This window comes from Taudactylus pleione, unplaced genomic scaffold (genome assembly GCF_031769625.1).
Source record: "Taudactylus pleione unplaced genomic scaffold, aTauple2 ptg000037l, whole genome shotgun sequence".
Taxonomy (NCBI): Eukaryota; Metazoa; Chordata; class Amphibia; order Anura; family Myobatrachidae; genus Taudactylus; species Taudactylus pleione.
In genome coordinates this window covers 6,350,334-6,374,787 of record NW_028284439.1, presented here as the reverse complement: position 1 = coordinate 6,374,787, position 24,454 = coordinate 6,350,334, and the positions used below count along the sequence as shown (strand labels likewise).

Here is a 24,454-nt window from a genome sequence, read left to right as displayed (position 1 = left end):
GTTTGACATTTAGTAAATTTGAGAGTGGGAAAAAATTACTAAACTCTCCAAAGTTTGCAAACTCTCCCAAACTCTCACTTTAGTAAATTTATCCCTAATAGTTGCTACTCTGAATGGAACTTGACCACTAGAGGAGGGTACGGGCCTTCAGGTAATGGGGCCACCCATGGATTTCCCGAGGGACAGTCTGATATTTACATTATAACTTTTCAGCCTTGATGATATTAACAAACCCGCTGAATTTGATGTTTAACTCAGTCACAATGATATAATAAGTCTGCATATAGAATGTTATCAATTCTAAGTTTGTTGCAGTCAAATTTCTGGATGAAAATTTAGGCAGGGAATGACTAATGTTTTTAAGAAATGGAAGTCAGCTGTCGCAGTGTGTAGATACTGTAGCTGTAATCCATCCTATTCAATATACTGTGGTCTACTGAGATCATGGTTGACTGTGTCTGTGCCTGTTCCTTGACTCCTCCCCCTGCTGACAGAACGTGATGACACCAATCAGTGTTGCAGCTGCTTACATAGTATAGTACACTGACTCAGTCAGGCTGTACACTGTGGGCCTGATTCAGAGCCGGTCGCTCTGACAGAGCGCTCGCTCTGTATCAGGGCCGGTCTTTTTTTTTTTGTTAGGATGCCCTCCTGGCCGCTCGCATAGCTGTGGGTGACCACCCACAGCTATAGCGAGCAGCCAGGAAGATGGTCGCGATGGTCAAGACCATCGCGGCCATCAGGCTTGCGACGAGACCCTTGTGGTAGGGTCTCGTTGCCGCAAGCCCCAGAGAGATTTTGGCTCTAACAGAGCCGAAATCTCTCCCACTGACATCACTCATGATGTCAGTGGGGCCGCCCCCAAACGGAGGCGTTCACATGGGAACGCCTCTGTTTGGGCAGCCACTTTCCCGGCCCGCTCACCAAAGAGGGCGTGCTGTCACTCAACATCGACAGCACGCCCCCTTTGTTGCGAGACCCGGAGCGACGGAGTGCCCGTCGCTATCCGGGTCTCGTGCATATGCACGACGGAGCCGGCTCCTTCGTGCGCATGCGCACTGGCCCACCATCCACCCGGTTGCGAGCGCACAGCGCTTGCGACCAGGTCTGAATCAAGCCCTGTGTACACAAATTAAAAAATGTTCCCCCTCCATGTGCCAGCACACAGAGCTTAGCTCCACCCCCCAACACAATCCATGAAGTCCTGCCCCCACTCCCTGATTGCCCAGCCAGTATTAAAACAGGGATGAATATCGGTGGATGAAAGGATCGATGGTTAACAGCCGATGGTTTCATACTGTCAATGTAATTCACCAATGGTACCATCATTGGTGACCATTGATGGTAAACCTACCAATGGCCATCCCTAGCAGCTGCACAGTGTAAACAATGGCACCAGAGACATTTGCTAAGCCCTGCCCTCCGCAATAGAAGGCATGGCTATATATCACCAGATCCTATCGGTGAAGTTTTGTCCCAGGTAAAGTAGCTCCTCCTGTCAGAGTGCTCTGCTGATATCATGTTACATGTCATCTTGGGGCATATTTACCAGAAACCACATATAACAATGTTGGGATGCTGGGGCAGAGCTTCTGAAAAAGCCTTGTCCCGATGAAGGGTTAGAAGCAACGGCTATAACTTTGCTTCCAGTTTCAGAACCAGAACGAGTACTATGCCTGCTCGACTGTTAGTCTGTGCATGTGTCAGTGGGTGCCGACGGGGAGGGATCCTGAGAATCCCCCTCCAGTAAAGTATGCAATGCAGCAGCCCATAGTCTACTAATGCTAATACAATCTGAAGATGGCGATAGTTTCTACGGCCAAGCTCCAGAAGGCTTCACATTCTGGAGCTTGGTAGATATGACAGTTTAGCAGCCCCCATGGAAGCTTCTGGGGCTGCTTCTGCAATAGGAAATAGTGGGATTGCAGTAGATATTGGAAGATATCGGAGATATCTGCTGCGGTAGATACTTGGTACATTTAAAGAGATACTTGTTTTGTGAATAACAGTTGTTTTGTTTTTTGTTGAATATACCCATTAATGTTATAGAAAACAAATGTGTATGAATCTCATCCTCTCATCTATTGAACCATATAGACAATAGCCATACAATAATTCACTTTTTCAGTGCTACGTTATATTAGACAAAATAATAGATAAAATTAATAATAAAATTAATTTGGTACTTTTAGGTAGCAGCTGTGGGAGACCTTATTCTGCAGAATCCATGCACCGAATATCTGGGTCCCATCACAGCACCTCAAGACCTAATACTGCAGCAACACGACCAATGTCTAGAGCAGCCTCAGAGATCTCCGAAATAGAACTAATCGACTCAACAGACAAAGATGACCTCCTCTTAGAGGATGAAAATGATAAAGAAATGCTGGTTGTCTTGGAAAAAGAATTCATTGCTTTACACTCAGGTACTTGATCTCAACCTGTCTTCCCATTGTAAGGTGTTTTTTTTGTGACAGACAATATGCAGTTTTTGTGTCCATCTGAATCTTTTCTTCTGTCACTAAGGATCGTCTCTTTGTTCTAGATGAAGCAGTTCACAGTGACCCACATTCTGTTTGGACATAATGATCCTCAACAGCAGGGCATACTATACTAAGCCACTGCATCAGATACTTATTTCTGAAATTGTATTGCTAAATTATAATTTGTGATATGATAAATTTATGTCTGTTTAAACTGATAAGTAAGTAAAATGATCGGTTTCAACCCCTTTGCTGCTGAGGATTTTCTCACTCTTGTGCTGAGCCCATTTTTCTACTTTTGTTGTGCGCTTCACATTCCAATACTTATAACAACCATTTTTTTCAGTACTCGCACAAATCATTCTTTTTTCCAGAAGACTTTTATTTTCAGAAAATACTTTCTTTTTTGCTACTTCTAACAAGTTAAATCATTTTTTAACCAATTGTTTTTATGCATACCACAAAGCTCAACAAGCCATGCCATTTCCTAAAATCAAAAACCTACCGCATTAACTGAGAGGACCCTTATTTTTATTTGACATATGATTGGGCATTAGCTCCCCCCATCTTTTTTTGTGTACTGTTTTAGTCATTAGCTGGTGATCACAAGACAGTAACTACAAAGATAGCTCATTGTTTAAAAGCGCAGACTAATATCTTTTAAACAAGGGTTACTCATGTGTGTCCTGGCAAGTATGTGGGAGATAGGAAGGAATGTATCTATAATTGGTGCAGGGTGTGCGGGGACACCTCAGTCAAAGGGGTCCTCACACCGCACACCCTACACCCAGAATAGAATCCACATTGTGTCTGCAGTGTGTCCCCCCATTTAACCTGCAGTGTGTCCCCCCATTTAACCTGGCAGTGGTGCAATTTGCCTATTGATGTCTTCAGGAAGTTGGTGCCAGCACAGATATTGTGATCACCAGACAATTGCTACTAGTGAGCCACGTCAGTTTAAAGGGAGGACTTTTGCATGTAAGATGTGGCCAAATCTGCATTCAAGTGTAGGTCATTTTGGTGCACTTCTGCAGTATAGAAATGCGTATTATACTCAAATAAAATTACCGTAAGGCCAATTCTACATGAGCCTCTATGCCTCTTCCTAGTGAGCCTCCTCTATCTCAATCAGGGACATTTTTATTTATAAATTATATATGCAGTCTGCCCCCGATGTTAAGGATTCCTTATTGCTGCAATTCACTTCAAAGTGCATACGATTTGTAGAACTGATGGTGATTGAGTGCTCATGAGAGCTCTGGAAGAATTCACCAGAAACCAGAGACATTACTGAGGCATGAGGTGCTTCTACTTTGGTGTTTCTCAAACCACTGACTGATAGTTGGTCCAGCCAGAGGCATAACTAGGCATCTGAAGGTCCCATGGCAAAAGTTTGTAAGGGCCCCTGTGTACCACCCAATGGTGAAAAGTGTATATAACACATGTAACATAGCTAAGGAAAATGTCGTCCCCCCCCCCCCCCAGCTCTGGACCCCTATGCAGGAGCGCCGAGAGGGGGGGAGCGGGTAAAAATTACCCGGGCGCGGGCTTCCTGTGGGGCCCGGCGGGGGCCCAGGTCCAACGCCGCCCCCCCTCCCTCACAGCAGCCCAGCACACAGTGTGTGCTGAGCTGCAGTGGGAGACTGCTCATGGCTGCTGAGTCTCCTGTGCCTGTGGGGGGGAGCGATCACACTGAGGCACGGGCTGAGGGGGCTCAGAGCACCACCCCCCCCCCCCCTCGCTAGAGCGCTGAAATTTTTTTAATTTCTTCCGAAGGGGGCGTGGCCACGCCTCCCCTCCCGCGATTGGGCCACGCCCCATGTTACCTGTGCCCGCCGCGGCTCTTGGCGGGCCTGCCCCTATGGTAGTGACGCCCATGGCCCAGCCCATAAATTGTCCGTCTCCATGATGTGACAGACATTGGTACACTTTACTGAGATATCTTCTTTATGTAGCACTTTGAAGAGACTGCTCAAAAAAAGCTTTTATAGGATTTCAGATTCCTCTAAACGTTCAGTCATATTCATTGAACAATATTATTTTTAATAAACCCCAGAGTGAAAGTACCTGAAATGAACATTATTAATATATACAGACACATTTCATGGAAGGAATGAGCAGAACCATTACTGTACAATCACATTCCTTCCACACAGTGTGATTTCCTGGTATTAGTCATGTATAAAACTTTGCAACTATAATTAAACAATGGCACTTTTTTTTTCATTTTTTTTAATGTATTCAAATTCGTCGTTTTCTCAAATTTAATGTGGGTGGAAGTGTAAAGTATAAAAATTAGATTCAGATTTAGTATGTTATTACTACTGTTCTATACACTGCTGAAAAATGTGTGAAAAAGAAAATGCACAGATTCCAATGTGAATAGTACAGATCATACACTTGTCACGGTAACAACGGCTTACTCTGAAAACCACTGTGTTTGTAATGTGTTAATGCTGTTTTTATATATTGCTTTCTGTCACCTTTCCTGCACCTCTATCTACATAACAATCATGCTTTTGGCACTATTGGAAGCATTTAAAATATATTGGAAAGTGTCCTAGTTTGCTGACTGCATTGGTTTACATCGTTAGCATTTTAACATTTACAAAGCTAAATTTTAATACAGGTAAATGCAATGATAATGGTTTGTGCAAAAGGATGTGGTGTAGCTAATTTGTCTGGACATTTACTAAGGCTTTTCTTATGCTGGGCATACACTATACAATTATCTGTCAGATATCTGTCCAATCTGGCTGGTTGGACTGAAAATCTGGTAGTGTATGGGTGCAAACGGCAATCTACCATGTACTGACAATCACTGGAAAACAGACAAAAATGGTCGTTCTCAGACAAATTGGTTAAAACAAACGAATTTCACCAATTTGAACAAACATTTTTGTCCATTTTCCAGTATTTAAGATCCTATGATCGATTGTCATTTGCCCCCATACATTACCAGATTTTCATTCCAACCAGCCAGATTGAACAGATATCTGACAGATAATTGTATAGTGTATGCCCAGCATTACTGATTGATTGCAAATATATGATCTGTGTACATGGGCAGTGTCGGACTGGGGCATGAAGGGCCCACAGAGGGAATGCAATGGTAGGGTCTATCTAAAGGGTGGCAGCACAAAGCCGAAGAGGAGAAGCTAGCCACCAGAAGGAAAGCGGAATAAAAGGGGCCTGGGTATAATTTTAACCAATATGAGGCAGCTCTCTGGCCCCCTACTATTCACTTTGAAATAAATGGGCCACCACTGCCATTCCACACAGGAGGTTAAAATATTCCATAACAAATACAACAATCCTAAATGCTTAAAATAACATAAAAATAAAACAGTAACCAGAAAAAAAAAATAATACAAATAGACAGGAGGGAGGAGAGATGGGGACAAGACAGTGAGATGGGGAAGAAAGAGCGAGATGGGCAAAACAGAGAGAGCAAGAGAGAGAGAGCGATGAGGATGAGAGAGATGAGAACAAGAGAGAGAGAAAGCGACATGAGAGCAAGAGAGAGAGAAATCGACATGAGAACGAGAGAGAGAGATTAGGACGAGAGCGAGAGAAATGAGGACGATAGAGAGAATGAGGACAAGAGTGAGAAAGAGAAGAGAATGAGAGACAGATGAGGATGAGATGAGAGAGAGAGCCAACAAGAATAGTCACTGAGGCAGAAGTTCACAGTGGCCTCTCCCCCTGACACTGAAGGCTCCGCCCCCTCCAACCGAGTGCTGCCGAGTGAGAGTCCCAGGGTTTTGAAAGAAATACATTACCATTGTTGGGGACCCCTGCCTTGCATCCTTGTTGCGTGAAAGGCATAACCTTGCGGTCAATGACAGCACTATAGGCTCCGCCCTCTCATGGTAGGGGGAGGGGCTGAGAGTCACTGGAGCCCACTGGGGAATACACCGAATCCCCAGCAGGCCAGTAGGAGCCTATACATGGGTCAAAGAAATGGAACTCCATTGTATTCTTATAGCATTTCCCCACAATCTGTGAGTTGCTTGCCATAGGAATCAACGATCACCAGTTTAAGCTCTTTCTCTACATTCTGCTAAATCTATATAATAATCTCCTAAGTATACACATTTCGCGTAGTGTGTACCCAAGTGACAGTCACCAAGTGATCTCTCATCTGACATGAGACAGTCACACTGGGGATGTACATAGATAGAATGTATGAGAAACAGAGGCTTACCTGGAGCTGAGACTTTAACCTCCCCATGCCAAGCAGCAAAGACTGCATCCGCCGGAGAGAGACCATGGCATCTGCACCCACAGAAGGTACAATGTATATCTATATACCATGTATACATGCTAAATGCATTACACACCCAGACTAGGTACAGAATCAGTGCCATATTACCAAATAGGCAGAGTAGGCACCAGCCTATGGGCCCCACAGCCTTTAGGGGCCCCGCAGCAATGGATCAAAATAATATTGATTTGATCTTGAAAGAAAATTACAATCAAGCTGTTTTATATTGTTTCCAAAAGATTTAAATATTAATTAACTCAGTGAAACGAAAACTTTACATTAAAGACTCTATAGAGAGAATACCGTATGCATGTAATGTACCCATTAACAACTTTAAAGTACATAAATCATAGACCTTACACATTACAGTTTGTCTTTTAAAAGCTCATCTTCTGTCAGCTGTCAGTTTGTAAAAAATGTTGATGCAACCTCCATACAGTTTATTAAAATTGTTGGTTGGAAAAATTAAAAACGTATTAGGAGATAATTTGCGAGGGGGGCCCCCGAGATTTTGAGTGCCTAGGGGCCTCCACAGAGTTTAATTCGGCACTGGATACAGTGTCAGAGAATGAAACCAATGGGGTGGGGGAAGAGAGAGCAAGAACTGGGGGGTGTGTAGGTGGGGGTGAGCACTCCTGCACCTCTAGCTAGCTACCCAGTCTAGTTTTACCTAGTTATTCTTGAAATACATTTCCTTATCTAAAATAAAATCTGGTTCTGGTACAGGTAATAAGAAAATGCAAATCCCAATACCTAATGATGGATCTTTCCAGCTGACCAGGCATGCCAAAGGATTAACAGCATCTGAAGCACAAGCATCTATAAATAGGTGAGTATATCAAATGATCATCACACAATGTATTTACACTAGCGCTTATTTTTGTGTTTATATAATTAGACTGTAGTTGCTGTTATGAAATACCTCTCAAATAAACGAGAAATATCATAAAATGTTTCTGAAATACGGTGTAAGAAGTGTTATAGCTTTGAATAGACATTTTTCCTATTTTAGATTTAGTGCACAATTCCAGAAGCGTCTGCTGTAGGCCTCTTTGCATGAAATGAATTGCAAAAGAGGTGGTCAGGTTAGATAAAGGCAGGGTATATACATTGCAAGGCAACTTTCTCATGTTCAAATACACCTACAGTAACTTCCAGGTGTCCTTACTCTACATACGTAGCTTTACTTTTGTAGGATTGTGAGTGCACATAGTAGAGTACTATAGGGAGACTGTACGTAGCTTTACTTTTGTAGGATTGTGAGTGCACATAGTAGAGTACTATAGGGAGACTGTACATAGCTTTACTTTTGTAGGATTGTGAGTGCACATAGTAGAGTACAATAGGGAGACTGTACATAGCTTTACTTTTGTAGGATTGTGAGTGCACATAGTAGAGTACTATAGGGAGACTGTACATAGCTTTACTTTTGTAGGATTGTGAGTGCACATAGTAGAGTACTATAGGGAGACTGTACATAGCTTTACTTTTGTAGGATTGTGAGTGCACATAGTAGAGTACTATAGGGAGACTGTACATAGCTTTACTTTTGTAGGATTGTGAGTGCACATAGTAGAGTACTATAGGGAGACTGTACATAGCTTTACTTTTGTAGGATTGTGAGTGCACATAGTAGAGTACTATAGGGAGGACCTCTTCATTAGTTTCATCACTTTCTACTTTGACTACTTGGTGTAGAATCATTTGTGGTAAAGTAATTATGACCATTGTTTTCATCTTCCCTCCACCCAGAGTCAGCAGCTCCCATTAACTCTCCCTTGCACCACAATTTGCTTTGTCTTCAACAACAACTACCTTGGTCTCATGCTGGTCTCTGCCCTACACTATCTCTCACACAATCCTGTCACCTCTAATTTCAGAATATTGCCAGAATATGCCCTTTTCTTTCCTCTAGATCCTAACACAACTTTTATCCATCTCTCATCATTATATTACTTCATCCGACTTCTAACTGTAATTTCCTTCACCCATCTTTCCCTGCTTCAATCCATCTGAATTACTGCAGCAAGACGGAGCATCCTCTCTAGCTACTCCACAACTGCTGCACCACTCTGCAAATCACTGCACTTGTGTCCTGTGCCCTCAAGAATCCAATTGAAAGTACTCACTTAAAGCTAAGAAGCCCTCAAAACTATCACCCCTTCTTACATCTCACATCTCACCTCTTAATACTGTACCTCTTTCCCTCTCCGATCTACCTCTGACCTACACCTTACTGTACCTCATCTCCCATGCTGCTTCTCCCTACCACACCTGATGACACTCCTCCACAGCCATTCAAATCTTTAAACTCTCTCTGAATATTCATCTCTTTGTAGAGCTTACCCTACTCCCACCAATATTACACTAATTCACCCTCACATCTGTCCCAATCTCCTGTCTGAGCCACATTCGCTCCTTTTGTTCCATCTTCCAGTTATATGGTAAGTTTTGTCATTAGCAGGTCCCTCCCTACCCTTAGTTGTCATGCCTGCATTTATTTTGTGTTCCTTATACGTCCCTGTTACAGTATTGCGCAGTACTGTAGCAGCTTAAATTTAATATTAAAAATAATAAATAATGACTGTGAATGGTCTTCATGACTGTCTTCATGTATGTCACTTTTGTGTGTCTGACCATTTTTATTATCTGAATATTTGTACACATGAAATGCCCTTATATCATGATATGCAGAATGGTAGAAAGCCATCCCAATGAATCCAGGGCCTGATTCAGACCCGCTCGCGAGCGCTGAGCACTCGCAAGTGGGTCGATGGTGCCCTAGTGCGTATGCGCACGACGGAGGGAGCTCCGTCGTGCGCATACATGAGACCCAGATAGCGACAGCCAAGCTGTCGCTCCAGGTCTCGCACCAAAGGGGGCATGCTGTCGATGTTGATTGACAGCACGCCCCCTTTGGTGGGCGTGCCGGGGGCGTGGCTGCCAGACGGAGGCGTTCCCATTGGAACGACTACCGTCTTGGTCCGGCCCCACTGACATCACTAGTGATGTCAGTGGGAGTGATTTTGGTTCTGATAGAGCCAAAATCACTCCAGGGCTTGCGGTCACCGAGACCCTACCGCAGCTATGCGAGCGTCCAGGACGACGCTCCAAAAAAAAAAAACGCTCTGATTCAGAGCGGGCGCTCGTTCAGAGTGTCCGGCTCTGAATCAGGCCCACATTACCTAAGTAATGATTACACCTCATGAGCACAGAGAGACAGTGCTCTGCGTCCCCCGCTAACAATATGAATGTTCCCATGAACATGCCGTTTCCACCGCTTGTACCTCATTTAGGTTTCCTTCCTGCAAAATGTCCCAATACAACTACAGGTGATGAAGAACTGGTGCACCCCCATCAAGCCACCATCTTAACTTACTGTAGCATGAGCTCCCAATAAAATAATGTGTAGACTGCCTGACTGTCTGATTTATTTTATTTGCTCTTCTGCTTTAGCCTAAAGAAAGAAGAATGGTCCTGATCAGAGATGTACTCAGTGCTGATATTTACGCAGTTGAGTTATTATCGGCCAACTGAGCATGCGCCTCGATTGCACTTAGCACGCAGAGATACCTAAGCGATTCCGCTTGCAGTGAGTTCTTTGCAAGATGATTGACAGTCAGGGAGCGGTTGGGGGTGTTTTCGAGGAGTTGCAGCAAAAACGCAGGCGTGTCATGACCATTTGCGGAGCCTACAGCTGCAATCCCGTAGGCAGAACACATGGCGCCAGTGTCTCAGTTCCCGCGCCCATTCTGAGCAAGCTAAGGGTTACTCAGATAGTCGACTATGGATGGATCTGTGACACCGCTGCGTGTTTATATGCTTGGATCTGCAAAGCCGCTGGTGGGCATCTCATTACATTTCCAGCCAGCTACAGCATTTGCATATTTTCGCACAGCAGCTGCATATGGAGTTTCAGCTGTGAATGTATTAGTGTCTCTGAATCAGGCCCAATGTACACAATTGGATAGTCCAGTACAGTCTAGCTAGTAGCCCATTCCCTGAATGTTGTCTACATCTGCAAAGATTCTTTATAAAAATGCCATTATAGAAATATAGTATACAAGTTGGTTTTTTCATCCTTAACCACTTACCTAGTGTGGTCACATCAGATGCTGCTATGCCACACTGGGCATTCTCTGACATATGAGCAGTCAGAAAAGCTCACTCAGTGTTCCAGGGCCTTGGGGACGGCACTGTTGCTGTCCCATGACACCTTTATTTGACTTTCAGGGTGCCTGGGACGACACCCTGCAGCCTGTAGAGTTGCTGCATAGCCGCCTGGAGCTACATCCTGGTCCCATCGGCCCTACCTACTCGCGGCGACGTCATGATGTCACATGTTCAGGTATAGGGCCGGCACAGGGTGGATTTTTGTCCTGCTACAGCCCTGGCTTTGGCATTAGGATCTCATCATAATATTTGTAGCACAGAACTGAAGCATTACCCATTAATATCCCGAATGCTATTCCTCGTAAACTATTACATCAGATGTGGCGATTGATGCAGTGGCGTAATTTCATCCCAGATGCCCGGAGGCAAGTTAGAATTTGGTGCATGCTGTGATTTGAAACGTCCTGACAAAAACAGAAGTATGGGCCAAAACGTCGACTCTAGCTTATGAGTCTATCTAATAAATACACCTTGTTGGACTTTAGTGAGTGCCCACAATGCTGGGATATATATGTATGTGTGTGTGTATATATATATATATATATATATATATATATACATACATACATATATATTACTCTGGTAGCTTCATTTATTTGTTACGTATTTCTATCCAGTTGCGTCGCACCGGGCAGACAGCGCAGTCTGTATATGTACTGTTAATCAAATTTAGCTGCCGCGGCCAGGGATGTTATACTGGGGTGTTCGGCGCCTCCCTGCAAACTAGAAATTTGCACGCTCCCATTTTTTATAAAGGAACATAGCGTGCCAAGGGACAGGACCAGGACAAAGTGGACAGGAACAAGATAGAGGTGACAAGAACAGGATAGAGGTGACAGAGCCAGAACAGCATTGACAGGACCAAGACAGATGTGACAGGGAAAGTATAAAGGGGTAGGGACAAAGCAGAGGTGACAGGGCCAGGACAGAGGGGCCAGGAAAGAGGGGATAGAGCCAGGGCAGAGGTGATAGAACAGAGGGCCCAGGATAGAGGTGACAGGAAAGAGGGGCCAGGATAGAGGTGACAGGACAGTGGGGCCAGGATAGAGCTGACAGGACACGTGACAGGGGTAAAAGGCCTAGAGGTGATAGGAACAGGACCAGGACAGAGGGCACAGTGCCACCCCAATCTTGGGCTCACTTGGTACCACCCTCCCTTCCCTTTCTGGGAACACTTATTAATCCTCCCCCTTTTACTGGGCACACATAGCAACCTCTCTTTAAGTGGCTATATTTAGCACCCCCCCATTCCATTACTGGGCACACTCAGAATCCCTCCCCCCTTTCCAGGCAGACTTACCCGCATTCTTTCTTACCTGGCGCACTGTAGAGCCACCAGTTGCTGGCCACATCTTGGAGTCACGCTTCCTGGCTGTCACCAGCCATCCACACATCAAGGACGTTCTGAGGTACTTCTGCAGTTATCACCCGCACTCCGACCCCCGTGTCCCGCTGATGTGCTGAGTCCTGCCAATATGTGCCTGATGTCACTGCTCTTCCAGGCTTCCCCTGCTTCCAGCGAAGGAGTGGTCAGGTACAGCGCAGCGGAGGAGCGGGAAGTAGAGGGGAGGAAGGAGGGTGCTTTGTAAAGAGCTTCCCTCCTGGCTCAGCCCACAGTGCAGTGTGTGCACTTCTGTGCAGCAGGCTGCCGCTGCATGTCGTACAGCGTGACAGGTGCAGCAGCAGTGCAGGATGTGCTCAGTAAGTTACACCAGCCCTGGCCGCTGCCCCTCTGAACCTCGGGGCCTGGAAAGGGGGTACCCTTTGTACCCCCCTGCCGCGGGGCCTGCCTGCGCCACACAGGATGCCGGCCCGTGCCAACGGTCACTTACTTTTATTTGATCCCTCCCAGTCTTCGGCGCCAGCCGCCTGGAGCCTGGAACTTGTGCAGCTGGTGATAAGAGAAAGCCTCGCGCATAAGCCCCGCAGCGGAGCGGCTGCTGCAGCATGCAAGTAAAGTGACAAGACAGTGCAGCGACTGAGACCTCTCTTCCCCCCCTCTCTCGGCGCCCCTGCTGATCGGGGCTCAGTCAGAACAGCGGCTCCTCTGTCCACAGCATTGCAGGATGCAGGTACAGCACGTAACGGGTGACAATGGAGGAGTTACCCCCTTCAGGGCTGGCGCCCGGTGGCAACTGACTCCATTGTCTCCGGCAGTTCCGCCACTGGATTGATGCTCTACCAGGGGCGGATGAAAGTTACCCAGGAAAAAAAATCCAAAAGTGGCCCTATGTGCGCACGCCAAAACCATTAGGGAGAGAAGGGGGAGACACTGAGCTGGCTTGGTGGGAGACACTGGGTTGGGGGGTCAGAGATGGTGGGGTTCACTGTGATGGTGGGGTCATTTGTATGGGGGGCACAGGGCTGGGGAGAGGGGGTTACTGGGCTTGGGGGTTTAGAGCACTAACCTGTCTTGCAGTATGGCTAGACAACATGCCTGGCCAAGCAAACCCACAGCAGCCATGAGGAGCTCCTCAGCCTCCATCTCTGCTCCGGATGCAGCCGCTGCTACGACCTAGGAGACCAACCGACCCTGCTCACATGCCCCTTCTGCACGTGTACAGCTCACTCCTGCCGGTGCCGGCGCAAGGTGCCTGTGCACCCGGCGCCGTTTAGTACTTCACTACTGCCGATGGCTGGAGGGCGGGGATATCCTCTTCATGGCCGCACAGACTGAACTTGCCTGGGTTCGGCCCTACCTCCAGCCAATGATCATGGACTCCGCCGGCGCCAACACATAAGTGCTTCAGCGTGGGCTGTGAGCAACCGGGACGCTTATAGGCAACCTAGCTTGAATATGCGTGATGCGCTACTGAGGGAGGGGCCATGCAACAGGCAGACCGGCCCCACAGTCCCCTCAGCCCAGCGGGATTCCTCCCGGTAAATTATACGGCCAATCCGCCCCTGTGCTCTCCTATGTGTGGAAACGTAAAGGCCCTCATTCAGAGACGCTCGCTATTTGCATTCGTTCGTTCAAAAACAAGGGGTGGCTATTCAAATGATCCGTTCGCAAATTGCAGTCTGTTCACACCTCTAAGTCTGAACGAGCGAGCAAAACATACGCTCGTTTATTTGATAAAAACGCCCCCTGGCCGCTCGCACCATACGTCATGTCTGCTATTTATTAGATTAATCGAGTACATCGTACAGCGTATGAACTGCTCGCTATTCTTGTGGTTGGTTTTTTCAACCGCTATTTTGCGAGCAGTTCTGAGTTAAAAAAAACCAAGTGACGTGGTCAATGACGCTGCTGTATTAATTATGCACTCCCTTAAAACGCCCGTTTTGACCTTTAAGCACGCCTGCGTTCGAATTCCACTCCCCCGTTTTCAAGCACCTTCCCCTGTTACCACCCACATACGCCTCATTCTGTCACTCAAAATAGCAGGCACTCGCTATATAGCGTACAAACGATTTTCGGCCGCACTGACTGGTTCGCGCATGCATACTAAAAACCGTACGCATGCGCAGATGTGCAAACATCGCTCGGAACGAGCGTACTGCCGCTAGCGAGCGTCTCTGAATGAGGGCCAAAGTCCCTAGAATGGCTTAAAGGCATATGGTCCGTTCTAAACCACAGGGAGGCCTCAATCTCCCCGATCTGTCTAGATACCATGAAGCAGCCCTGCTTTCCCAAATATGTGACTGGTTCCTTCCCCCTCATATTAAACCTTGGGTAGACCTGGAACGCGCCCTCCTTCAGAGAATTCCTATTCCAGAACTCCTTTGGTTGCCCCAACAACTTAGACCACAACTTTCACTATTTCTTAAAGCGGTTCTTGATACTTTAAATATTTGAGATCTTAACCTCGCGACTCGCTTTGATTTTACTCTTCCCACTAGAAATGCTTCCCTTCATTGGCCAAAGCACTGCCCAGCCTTAATATTTCCTACTGGATGTGTTTGGGTATTGAGTCCCTTGGCGGATTGTTTTTGTCTTCTATTTTATCATATACAGACTTCTGCGGTAAGTATCCATTAAGTGCCTCTGTCTGGTTTTACTATCCCCAACTTACACATGGTATGCCCTGATTACAGGTCCCACTGTCTTACAGGCACAACTGAGTCAAATTTTGAGTCCATTTTCTAAATCCCCTTTCCCCCTCCCATTTGCCAAAGTTATAGCGAAAACACAATTTAATTTTGAAATGGAGACAAGAGAGGTCGCTTCCTCTATGGCTGCTTCCTCCCCTATTGTAAAAGGGCACCCTTGTTGACACCTATATGTTACAGAAGGAAAGGGTGCTCCTCTTCCACAAGCAAACTCACAGTCCCTCTTCCTCTCTCAGTTTAAATGAGCTTCCACAGGGGGATTCTGATGCCTAATTTATTCACCATTTCTGTATTTACGGATTTAATATTTGTTTGATGTCTTTGGATGTACTGGTACCCACCTTTCTCTTTATTTGTTCCCTTAATTGTATTCCAATATTGTTTTTCCCTCTTCTTTTCTGTACCCCCATAAATATTTAGCAATATACTCAATAAAAATGTATTGATGGAAAACAAATTGTAGCACAGTGCAAAGGGTCATTTTATTTGACATACTGAAACTGTTCTGGAACACCAGCACTGTATAGCTATAATAGACAGGATTGCCCATTTTAATTGGAAAAAGTTGTATATTTCTCCAATCTGTATGTATGCTAGGAGAGATGTGATGTGATGACCTTGACAGGGGCTGCAATCCAGCTATTTTAAAGTCTTATCGATGCCTCTGGTTTAAGCCATACACAAATTGATTTTTTTGTTGCTTTATTTATGAAAGAACAATTGCTTTTCTATATATTCACATCAATATAGGTTACAGTCTAATCAAATTAAATTCAGTTTAATTCGATCATAAATCAAAATCGAATGATTGCTTAACACCCATTACAGATTTGAATGGACAGTGCCGAAGGACAATATAAGTGTGGAAGGACAGTATCAGTGCATGCACAGTAGGAAAGTTGTAAGATCGAGAAAAGTTTATTTTAACAGTTATAATATACACTCTTTCTTCAAACCATTACTTTAGATCAAATCTTTATTCTAATTCGATCGAATTATGGACTGAGTTATCTATACATTTAATAGTACTGAATTGATTGTCACCTATGGACATTGATTCTTTTACAATTCAATGAAAAACTCAGATTTAACAACTAGATTGTAACATTTGTGGCCAGCTTTAGTGTAATGGATTATGACCGGATCAATGTCTTTTGTGAAAACTAGGATTAGCTCAGCTCTCTAGTGTACACGTCCACAAATGTCAGAGAGAAATTCAATATACATGAAGAAATGCAGTGTGTTATTCACTGTTTATACAGAGTTCGGTTCAGCGGCAGATATTATGAGAACAGTATGGCTCTTATTATGTGTAATATAGTTTTATTTCATGTTTTCTTATTGTTTCTTGTCAGATCACTGGTGCATACTCTGCAAAGCTGTGCTGGAGAAATTGAATCAGATGAAGAAGACACCCTACAGGACAAGCTTAATGTATTGTCACTTCAGTAGTGCTTGGCACAACAGTACAGGGAGAATGACACACGCTGTCCATTTTCTGTATGAGATAATTGGGTATAACCATTTCTGAACATGTGTTTTTGTAGTTTATCTACTTTTGTCAATGTAATTATACAGAATTGTACATGTTTGATAATAAAATGTGTTTTCATAGCATAAAATACAAATATACATGTATACAATTCTTAGGAGAATGCTTTTCATAGGTCCAAAACACCAACAAGTAAAATGTTATAATGCTGCTCATTTATGAAGAAACACCCATATTATTATTAAATAAATGTTTTTGTTTTCTCCTAAAATACTGTTCTTTTGGCTTCAATTAATCGTGAAAGGAACATCAGGACTGCCTTTATTCATTTATGTTTAATTTTTTTGTGTTTGAAGCTAGAAATGCATTTTTCAGCAAGTTGAAATACCTCTCATTAAAAGTATAGGGCTACAGGTCTACATACACTTTTTCTGAAATGGGCCTATTTGGCATGCCATGGACTTTGCACCTTAGCCGCACCAAATGTCCTGCTTTTTCTTGAAATATCTGTCTTATTCACATCACTAATGCGACAAACATACAATGCATGGGTACACTGAAAACTGACGCTGGCATTTCATGTACTTCTGTATGCGACGCAGTTACTAACCTGGGTAAAAAGACAAAAGACGTAGTTCCGATACGAGCGTCCTGCACTATGCCTCACGCCGCATATCACTGTGCTTCATCTGCTCTTTTATACCAATTCCTTTGTGACAAAAGTTCTAGTTCAGTGTGCCTGGTACCAAGGGAAGTTTAAGAAAGGAGGGGGCCCGTGTATAGTCTCTGTGCGGTCTCCCTCCTCTCCAGCAGCGCAGTAGACTCTGGCTTTTAAAGCATAAATTACATCTAGTTTGCAACCATCTCTTGTTCAGGTCCTCTGTTAATGCATGAATAAGTTGTCTATAGTCACATATACAGTAGCATTCACAAGACTTGGCATCCAAGCTACATTGAATTATTTAAAGTCTGTCAGTGTTAAATTAAACATACTGGGCTTACATATTCTTTGGGGTTGAATATGGGTTTTTCTGCGACTTTCCATCGGATTTGCAATCCGGAGATTTACTAAAGGCAAGTACAACTGAAATTCGCAGGAAAAACCTGACTTTAGATGGCAATATACTGTACCATCACACTAACTATAATTTATTTAATATCGACAACAATAGAAACCCTGGATTTACTAAGCATCAGGTTTAGAACCTGCCGCAAAGCCAATGGCAGACCTGCTCAAAAAATAGACCTGCCTGTGGAAGGCGAGTTGGTGTGATGCAGTGAGCAGATCACTATGATCTGTGCAGGCTTCATTTTACATATAACCTTTAAAAGTAGATTTTATATATCTACACACACACATAAATAGTAGATCAGATATAACATCTGCTCCTCAGGTTGGTTCAGCCAAGGGCTTGTAATTGTAAAACAGGGGGGACCCCACACCATTATTCCCCTAATTTTCCAGTACCAGGCCAGGTTCAGATGCCTGGGGCTGGTTAATGATTTGGACTCCAAATCCAAATAAGGCAGTAGATCAAACTGTGTTTTTTGAAACACAAATGTCAGAAATCCCTGATGAGAGTCTGAGTGGGTCCATGAGTAGTATTGCTATGTGTAAGCCTGACCTTTCAGAGAAGCCGCCCTCCACAGTTTCTTTTCCATCTGTAGTTGTGGGGATGAGCAGTATTGCTGAGGACATAGAAATTGAGGATGCCACCGAGGTATTGCAAGAGGATGAGGGGGACATATGTGCAGCAGACGCTGGCACTACTGAGAATGTCGAGGATGAGGATATTGTTTATATAAGTCAGCCACCAGTGAAAGCATCTCTTGGCCAAGATAAGAAGGCCATTGCCATGCCTGGGCATAGAACCAACAAATCCACATCTTTTGTGTGGAATTACTTTTACCCAAACCCTGACATTTGTCAAGCCATTTGTAGCCTCTGTGGGACCACAGTTAGTAGAGGTAGGGATGTTAAGCGTCTAGGAACCTCCACGCTATTATGTCATCTGCAGTGAGCTCATGACAGGTGTTTGATAACAGAAACTACTGCTAAAAAAATAACAAGCAGTCCAGCAGTAGCTAGATGCCTTCTCTCTACTAAATCCCAGCACCTGCAATCTCCGCCGACAGCACCTTCCTCCTCAGTATCCTCAGGAATGATCAGTGGTAGTCCAGCATCCAATTTGTTAATGCTAAGTCACGGTGTCACCTCCACTTTCCAGGACACCTCAGAAGAAACTGAATCTTTGAGTGCTAGCTAGGCCTGCTGCTGCTGGTGGATCTTCATCCCAGAATTGGACCAAGAAGACTATTAGTAGTATACCAAAAAAACAATTGACTGTTAAAGAATCTCTTGCAAGAGGAAGAAAGTATGACAGCTCTCACCCTGTCGCACAGCGGATCACTGACGCCATGACAGCTATACTAATATTAGATCTGCGTCCAATATCGCAATTAATGTAGTAGGGTTTGCACAGTTAATTGAGGTCCTGTGTCCCCGGTACCAAATTCCATCTCGGTTTCATTTTACACAAAAAGCCATTCCTCGGCTGTACCAGGACGTTAAACGGAACCTAATTATTGGCCTGCAAAATGCTATTGTACCCACTGTCCACTTAACCACAGATATGTGGACAAGCTGTAGTGGACAAACTAAAGATTACATGACTGTGATGGCCCACTGGGTGGGTGAATCGCCTTCAGCAGCAGTATCTAACAAACAACACCAGCTCTATCAGAGGCAGGCAACTCTGTGCATCACCGGATTCATAGAGATGTCATAGAACCTGGCTTACCCCACTTGGACTCTCCTCAGGATTTGTGACTTCTGACAACGCTACAAATATAGTAAAAGCATTACAGCTGGGTGAATTCCAACACATCCCCTGTTTTGCTCACACAATCAACTTAGTGGTGCAGGGTTTTTTAAAAAACGACAGGGGCGTGCAGGAGATGCTGTCTGTGGCCCGAAAATTTTTGGGACATTTTCGGCATTCAGCAACAGCGTGCAGGAGATTGCAGCACCTGCAAGAGCAGTTTAATTTGCCCTGCCATCAACTGAAGCAAAAGTGGTAACGAGGTGTAACTCAACCCTTTATATGCTTCAGCGGATGGAGGAGCAGCAAAAAGCCATCCATAGCTATATGACAAGCCATGACATTGGGAGAGGAGGGGGAATGTACCTTAGCCGAACACAGTGGAGAGTACTTTCTGTCTTGTGCAAGGTGCTCAAACCATTTGAAGTTGCCACATGTGAAGTGAGTGCTGACACTGCTAGCTTGAGTAAGGTGATTCCCCTGATTTTGCTTTTGGAAATTTTTGTAAACAATCCAAATCCAAAGCCAGTCACCGCAGTTTGGCAAATCCAAATCCAAAGCCGGACGACGAATTAGAACCAAATCCGGCAAAAATGGTCCGGCGCACATCCCTAATTTATGGTATACAACATGATAGACATGGCATGTTTGGTACTAAACTGAAACACTGTTTATTTCCAGATATCTGAACCTATCAGCGAGGGAGCCGCATCTTGCGTTCGATGGTTATGGAATATAGGAAATTATTGGTTAGAAGAATGTATACACTGTAATATAGTGTCTCTATCTAATTTAAATCAATTAAAGAACTACAATGTAATTTGGAGAATTGGGACATACCCCTAGTGAACTGTCCTATGAACTACAGCGTACTACAAAGACCAAGAGCAAGAACGAATGGAATTATGTTTGTCTGTCTACATTGTTGTTATGATGATCTATTAGGGCAGTGGTTCTCAAACTCGGTCCTCAGGACCCCACACAGTTCACTTTTTGCAGGTCACCCAGCAGGTGCACAGGTGTATTCATTAGTCACTGACACGTTTTAAAAGATCCACAGGTGCAGCTAACTGTTTCACTAGTAATTATGTGAGGAGACCTGCAAAATATGCACTGTTTGGGGTCCTGAGGACCGAGTTTGAGAACCTGTGTGTTAGGGTATATAGCCTGTGTCCCGGTCCCAGTTAGTAGCCATTCTCTTGGATGACCACAGACCTCTGATTGATGACTGTAACTGGGACCGGTGCGCTTGTGTAATGTATCGACTATACCTTGTTTATGTATAACCTTTTGCGCTAATTGTATTTAGATCACAGCGTGTAACTAAATGCTTTTTATGTGAATAATATCTTTTTGTGCTTTGGAACCACAAGCAATTATTTCTTGGGCGACTTAAAATGCTAAATAGCGACATTTAGGTATGTAGATCATTAGGAATTCATAAATGGGGGCTCATAGAGTGAAATCACACTACCAATTTACACGGTAACACCTGGTTATCGGTCTCTCGCCAAAAGGGTGGACAGCGCCATAAGTAGGAATGAACGCTTTGGCTTCGAATACCTGTTACCACTTTGTTGCTGAGAGAACGCTACCCGTTATTGTGTGAGTTCAAGGAGCGCTGATTAGAACCAGGGACGAAGAAGGAAAAGTGTGTTTTCCTTCGTCGTTAAAGTTTAGTGTTAGGAGGTAAGTCGCACAATAGCGTCCGCATATTTCCTTGATTTCTGATCCATGTTGGTCATTGTATTCATAGCGTGATTGCTTGTTAAAAAAAACCCTCTGAATTATACTGCTTTATTTAGGGAAAAGATTTTATTTTTTTTCTGCGCAGACAAGGTGTATGTAAATTGAAACGTGTGATTGTGAAGGCTACTGTCTGTTAAGCCTAAATAGTGGAGGTTACTGTCTGTTAAACCTCAGTGAACATTCGGTAGGTGCCTGAAGGGGCAGTACAAACTATTGGGCCAGTGTACAAAGCAGGTACATTGTGGTTTAGGTTATCGAGAAACTAAGGGGTTTCTTGGTCCGGCACCCATTAATCACAAAGTCCATTGATCAGTTAGGTTCTTTGGGCAATGCAATCGAACCGCATGGTTATATAAACCATGATTGTGAAGTGGGTTGTCGTGGGAGTGAAATTGCTGGCAAGGCTAGGAGTTATTTGAACTTCTAGATGCTACCAGCGGGAGTAAACTCAAAGTAGGAAGCAAGCGACGGAAGCTTGAGTTAATATCGTCGCAAGTAGAATAATTTGCAATAGGTGGTTATTCTGCTCCTCGTTATACAAGCTGACTGGTGGGTCTGTTGTGTATAACGGGAGGGAGTGCGTGAACGTAGCTCACTGAAAATCGTTCACCAATCGAAATCCTCTAGAAATTGCTAAGCGTTTACTCAGATGGGTGCAAGGCAATCTCTAGTAATGGTCGATGATGTGCTGCTGGTGGAAGGGTTGCTTGGATCGGCCAGGTATGTTATGTTTAAAAAGTATGGGGCATACGCTACTTCGTACTGCGACATATGGGTCAAGATGACTAAGAAATGTAGAACACCTTTTCCCAAAATTGGTAGCTTTGATTCGGAGGTTCTGAACAATCTCAGAGACAGTATATGTTTAGTGAAGTCTCTGAAGAAAAGGGTAAAATGTAATGATTGCTTGAAGTTATGGCAGCACAAGGGGAACATGTGGCTTAGCAGTGTGCACGTGACGCTAACTAGTGTCACGCCCACAATGCAAAAGACCACGCATGCACAGCAAGGTAGCATTGCGGAAGGTATTGTTAGTAGCACATGCACACCACCTATGCCCTATGTGGATGGGGGTCAATGTATAGTCGATCTCAAACATCATATAAATGTAACAAGTAACTTGTACCCTCTTCTAAGTAACTATAAGGAACATGTTTATGCTGCAGATGATGAACCTGTTGTGGTTTCCGCTCTTTCCCATGTTGCACAAATGTTAAATGTACCACCACAGCAAGCACAGGTAGCTGCTCCGCTAGTACCAGAAATGCAGGTAGCCCCACCAGTGCAGGAAGTGTTAACACCCACTGTAACAGTAGCGGAGATTACTTATACCATACGTAGTAGTAGTAGGCTGAACCCTCAACCAGGTAATCAGGCCAAAGGTAGCAGTGTTGCAGGCATCCATCCCATCCGGACAATAACTGTTCCATGGACAAGAGCAGAACTACATTCCATAATGACAGATTTCCCTGACCCTAGGAAAGAACTAGCAAAGTGCCAGAGATTTGTAAAGGATTTAGGTAATGCTCATGAGCCAACCAATAAAGATTGGTGAGTGGTATTACGGGCATGTCTTCCACACAATACCGACATGAAAAAGTTTATCAAGGCCTGTGTATTGGATGGAGATAGTCCCATAACTGATGCAGGTAATCAAGACAATATAACCCATATTGTCACCCAATTGGCTGTATTTTTCCCATTAATTGTTAACTGGTGTAAAATCTTCACGATTAAGCAGAAAGAGAGTGAGTCTGCAGCAGATTATTTTACCAGAACGCTGCAGACTATTACCCAATACACAGGCATAGAGGATATAAAAGACAACACCCATTGCAGGGAAATGACAATCACAATGCTTATGGATGGTCTTAAGGACACTATAGGAGAGGGTTCAGACCTCACTTCCTGGTTGGAGGGGAGTTACGGTAGACACACTAAGGGAATATGCAATTAAACATGACAAAAACATCTTTAGGAGAAGAGAAATGCAGAGGGAGAAACTAATGGCTGTTAGTATTCAAGCTCTGGAGGGAATGCAAATGGCACTGCAGCACTTTTGTAACACACAGCCAGAATACACTCATCCCATACAACCTCCAAACCCTTATCCTTACATACAGCCACAGTCTTTCCTCATTCCCCATCCCACACAACAACAACCTTTCACAACAAGTCAATCACAAATGGTGTTACCAATGTAACAAGGAGGGCCACATAAGTAGGTTTTGTAAAGCTACAGTGGGAAACCCCAAACCAGGGAACTCCGAGATACCCAGAGAAGGGACACCCACCACCGTCAGGACAATTCCAGCCATCACCTGCTCACATTGCAGCAGTGAATGCTTTGCTGGAAGAAGATAGTAAGCTCTAGGGGTCAGGTCACACCTGTAGTCTACAGCCTGTCAGGTTAACTGGGGGTACTAGGGAAGAACCTGTAATGATAGTTGATGTAGCTGGTACTAAACACTTTTCTCTGTAGACACAGGGGCAACCAGATCAGAGATAAAATCTCCATCTAATTTACAGGTGACCAGCAAAACAGTACCAGCAATGGGTGTAATGGATAAAGTGCAACATTATCCTTTAACCAAATCTGCAGAGGTTACTATCAGTCCATTGCATACCAGGCATTCCTTTCTCCTGGCAGCAGCAGCCCCTACTAAACTACTGGGAAGGGATTTGTTATGTAAAATGGGATGTGTCATTTATTGTACCCCTGATGGTATATTTTTAGATATCCCAGAGAGAGTTGCACACAAGGTGAGGGATATATTGGACACTCCCCAAAGGTTAATGTTTCACTGTACTGTTTCAGATAAGAATCCATCTCAGGTAGAGCAGATGTTATCTCAAATACCAGGTTCACTTTGGACCAAAGATGGACAGGACACTGGATTGATGGAAAATGTAGCTCCCATAATGGTAAATCTAAAAGGTGGTAGGCAAGCTCCAAAAATTCCCCAATACCTGTTAAAACAGAAGGTAGAGATAGGGGTTTATCCCATAATTGAGCAGTTATTACAACAGGGAATTTCAGTCCGTACAGCGAGTGTAGCCAACAGTCCCATCTTTCCTGTGAAGAAGAGTGGTGGGAGGGGTTATAGGCTGGTACAGGACCTTAGAGGGGTTAATAAGGTAGTAGAGAGCCAATTCCCCGTAGTGCCGAATCCAGCTGTCATTCTAATGCAGATCCCACCAAATGCCACCCATTTTACTGTCATTGACCTCTGTACTGCCTTCTCTGTCCCTCTTCATCCTGACTGTCAGTACCTATTTGCCTTTACATACAGGGGGGAACAATACACATGGACACGATTGCCCCAGGGCTTCATAGACAGCCCCAGTATCTTCTCCCAGGCCTTACACGAGTGGTTACAATCTTTTCAACCTGCCAATGGATCTGTTCTAATAC

General features: G+C 44.4%; 1 protein-coding gene across 2 annotated transcripts in view; it reads left to right on the top strand.

Annotated features, from left to right (window-relative positions):
* Positions 1-16,694, top strand: part of ZBBX (zinc finger B-box domain containing) — a 224,708-nt gene extending 208,014 nt beyond the window's left edge. For both annotated transcript variants that reach the window (XM_088452313.1, XM_088452312.1), the window contains exons 18-20: positions 2,193-2,426; positions 7,477-7,579; positions 16,332-16,694. In XM_088452313.1, the coding sequence (XP_088308439.1) occupies positions 2,193-2,426; positions 7,477-7,579; positions 16,332-16,428 (434 nt within the window). In that variant the 3' untranslated portion in view covers positions 16,429-16,694. The remainder of the gene's footprint in view (positions 1-2,192; positions 2,427-7,476; positions 7,580-16,331) is intronic.
* The last annotated feature ends 7,760 nt before the right edge of the window (positions 16,695-24,454 follow it).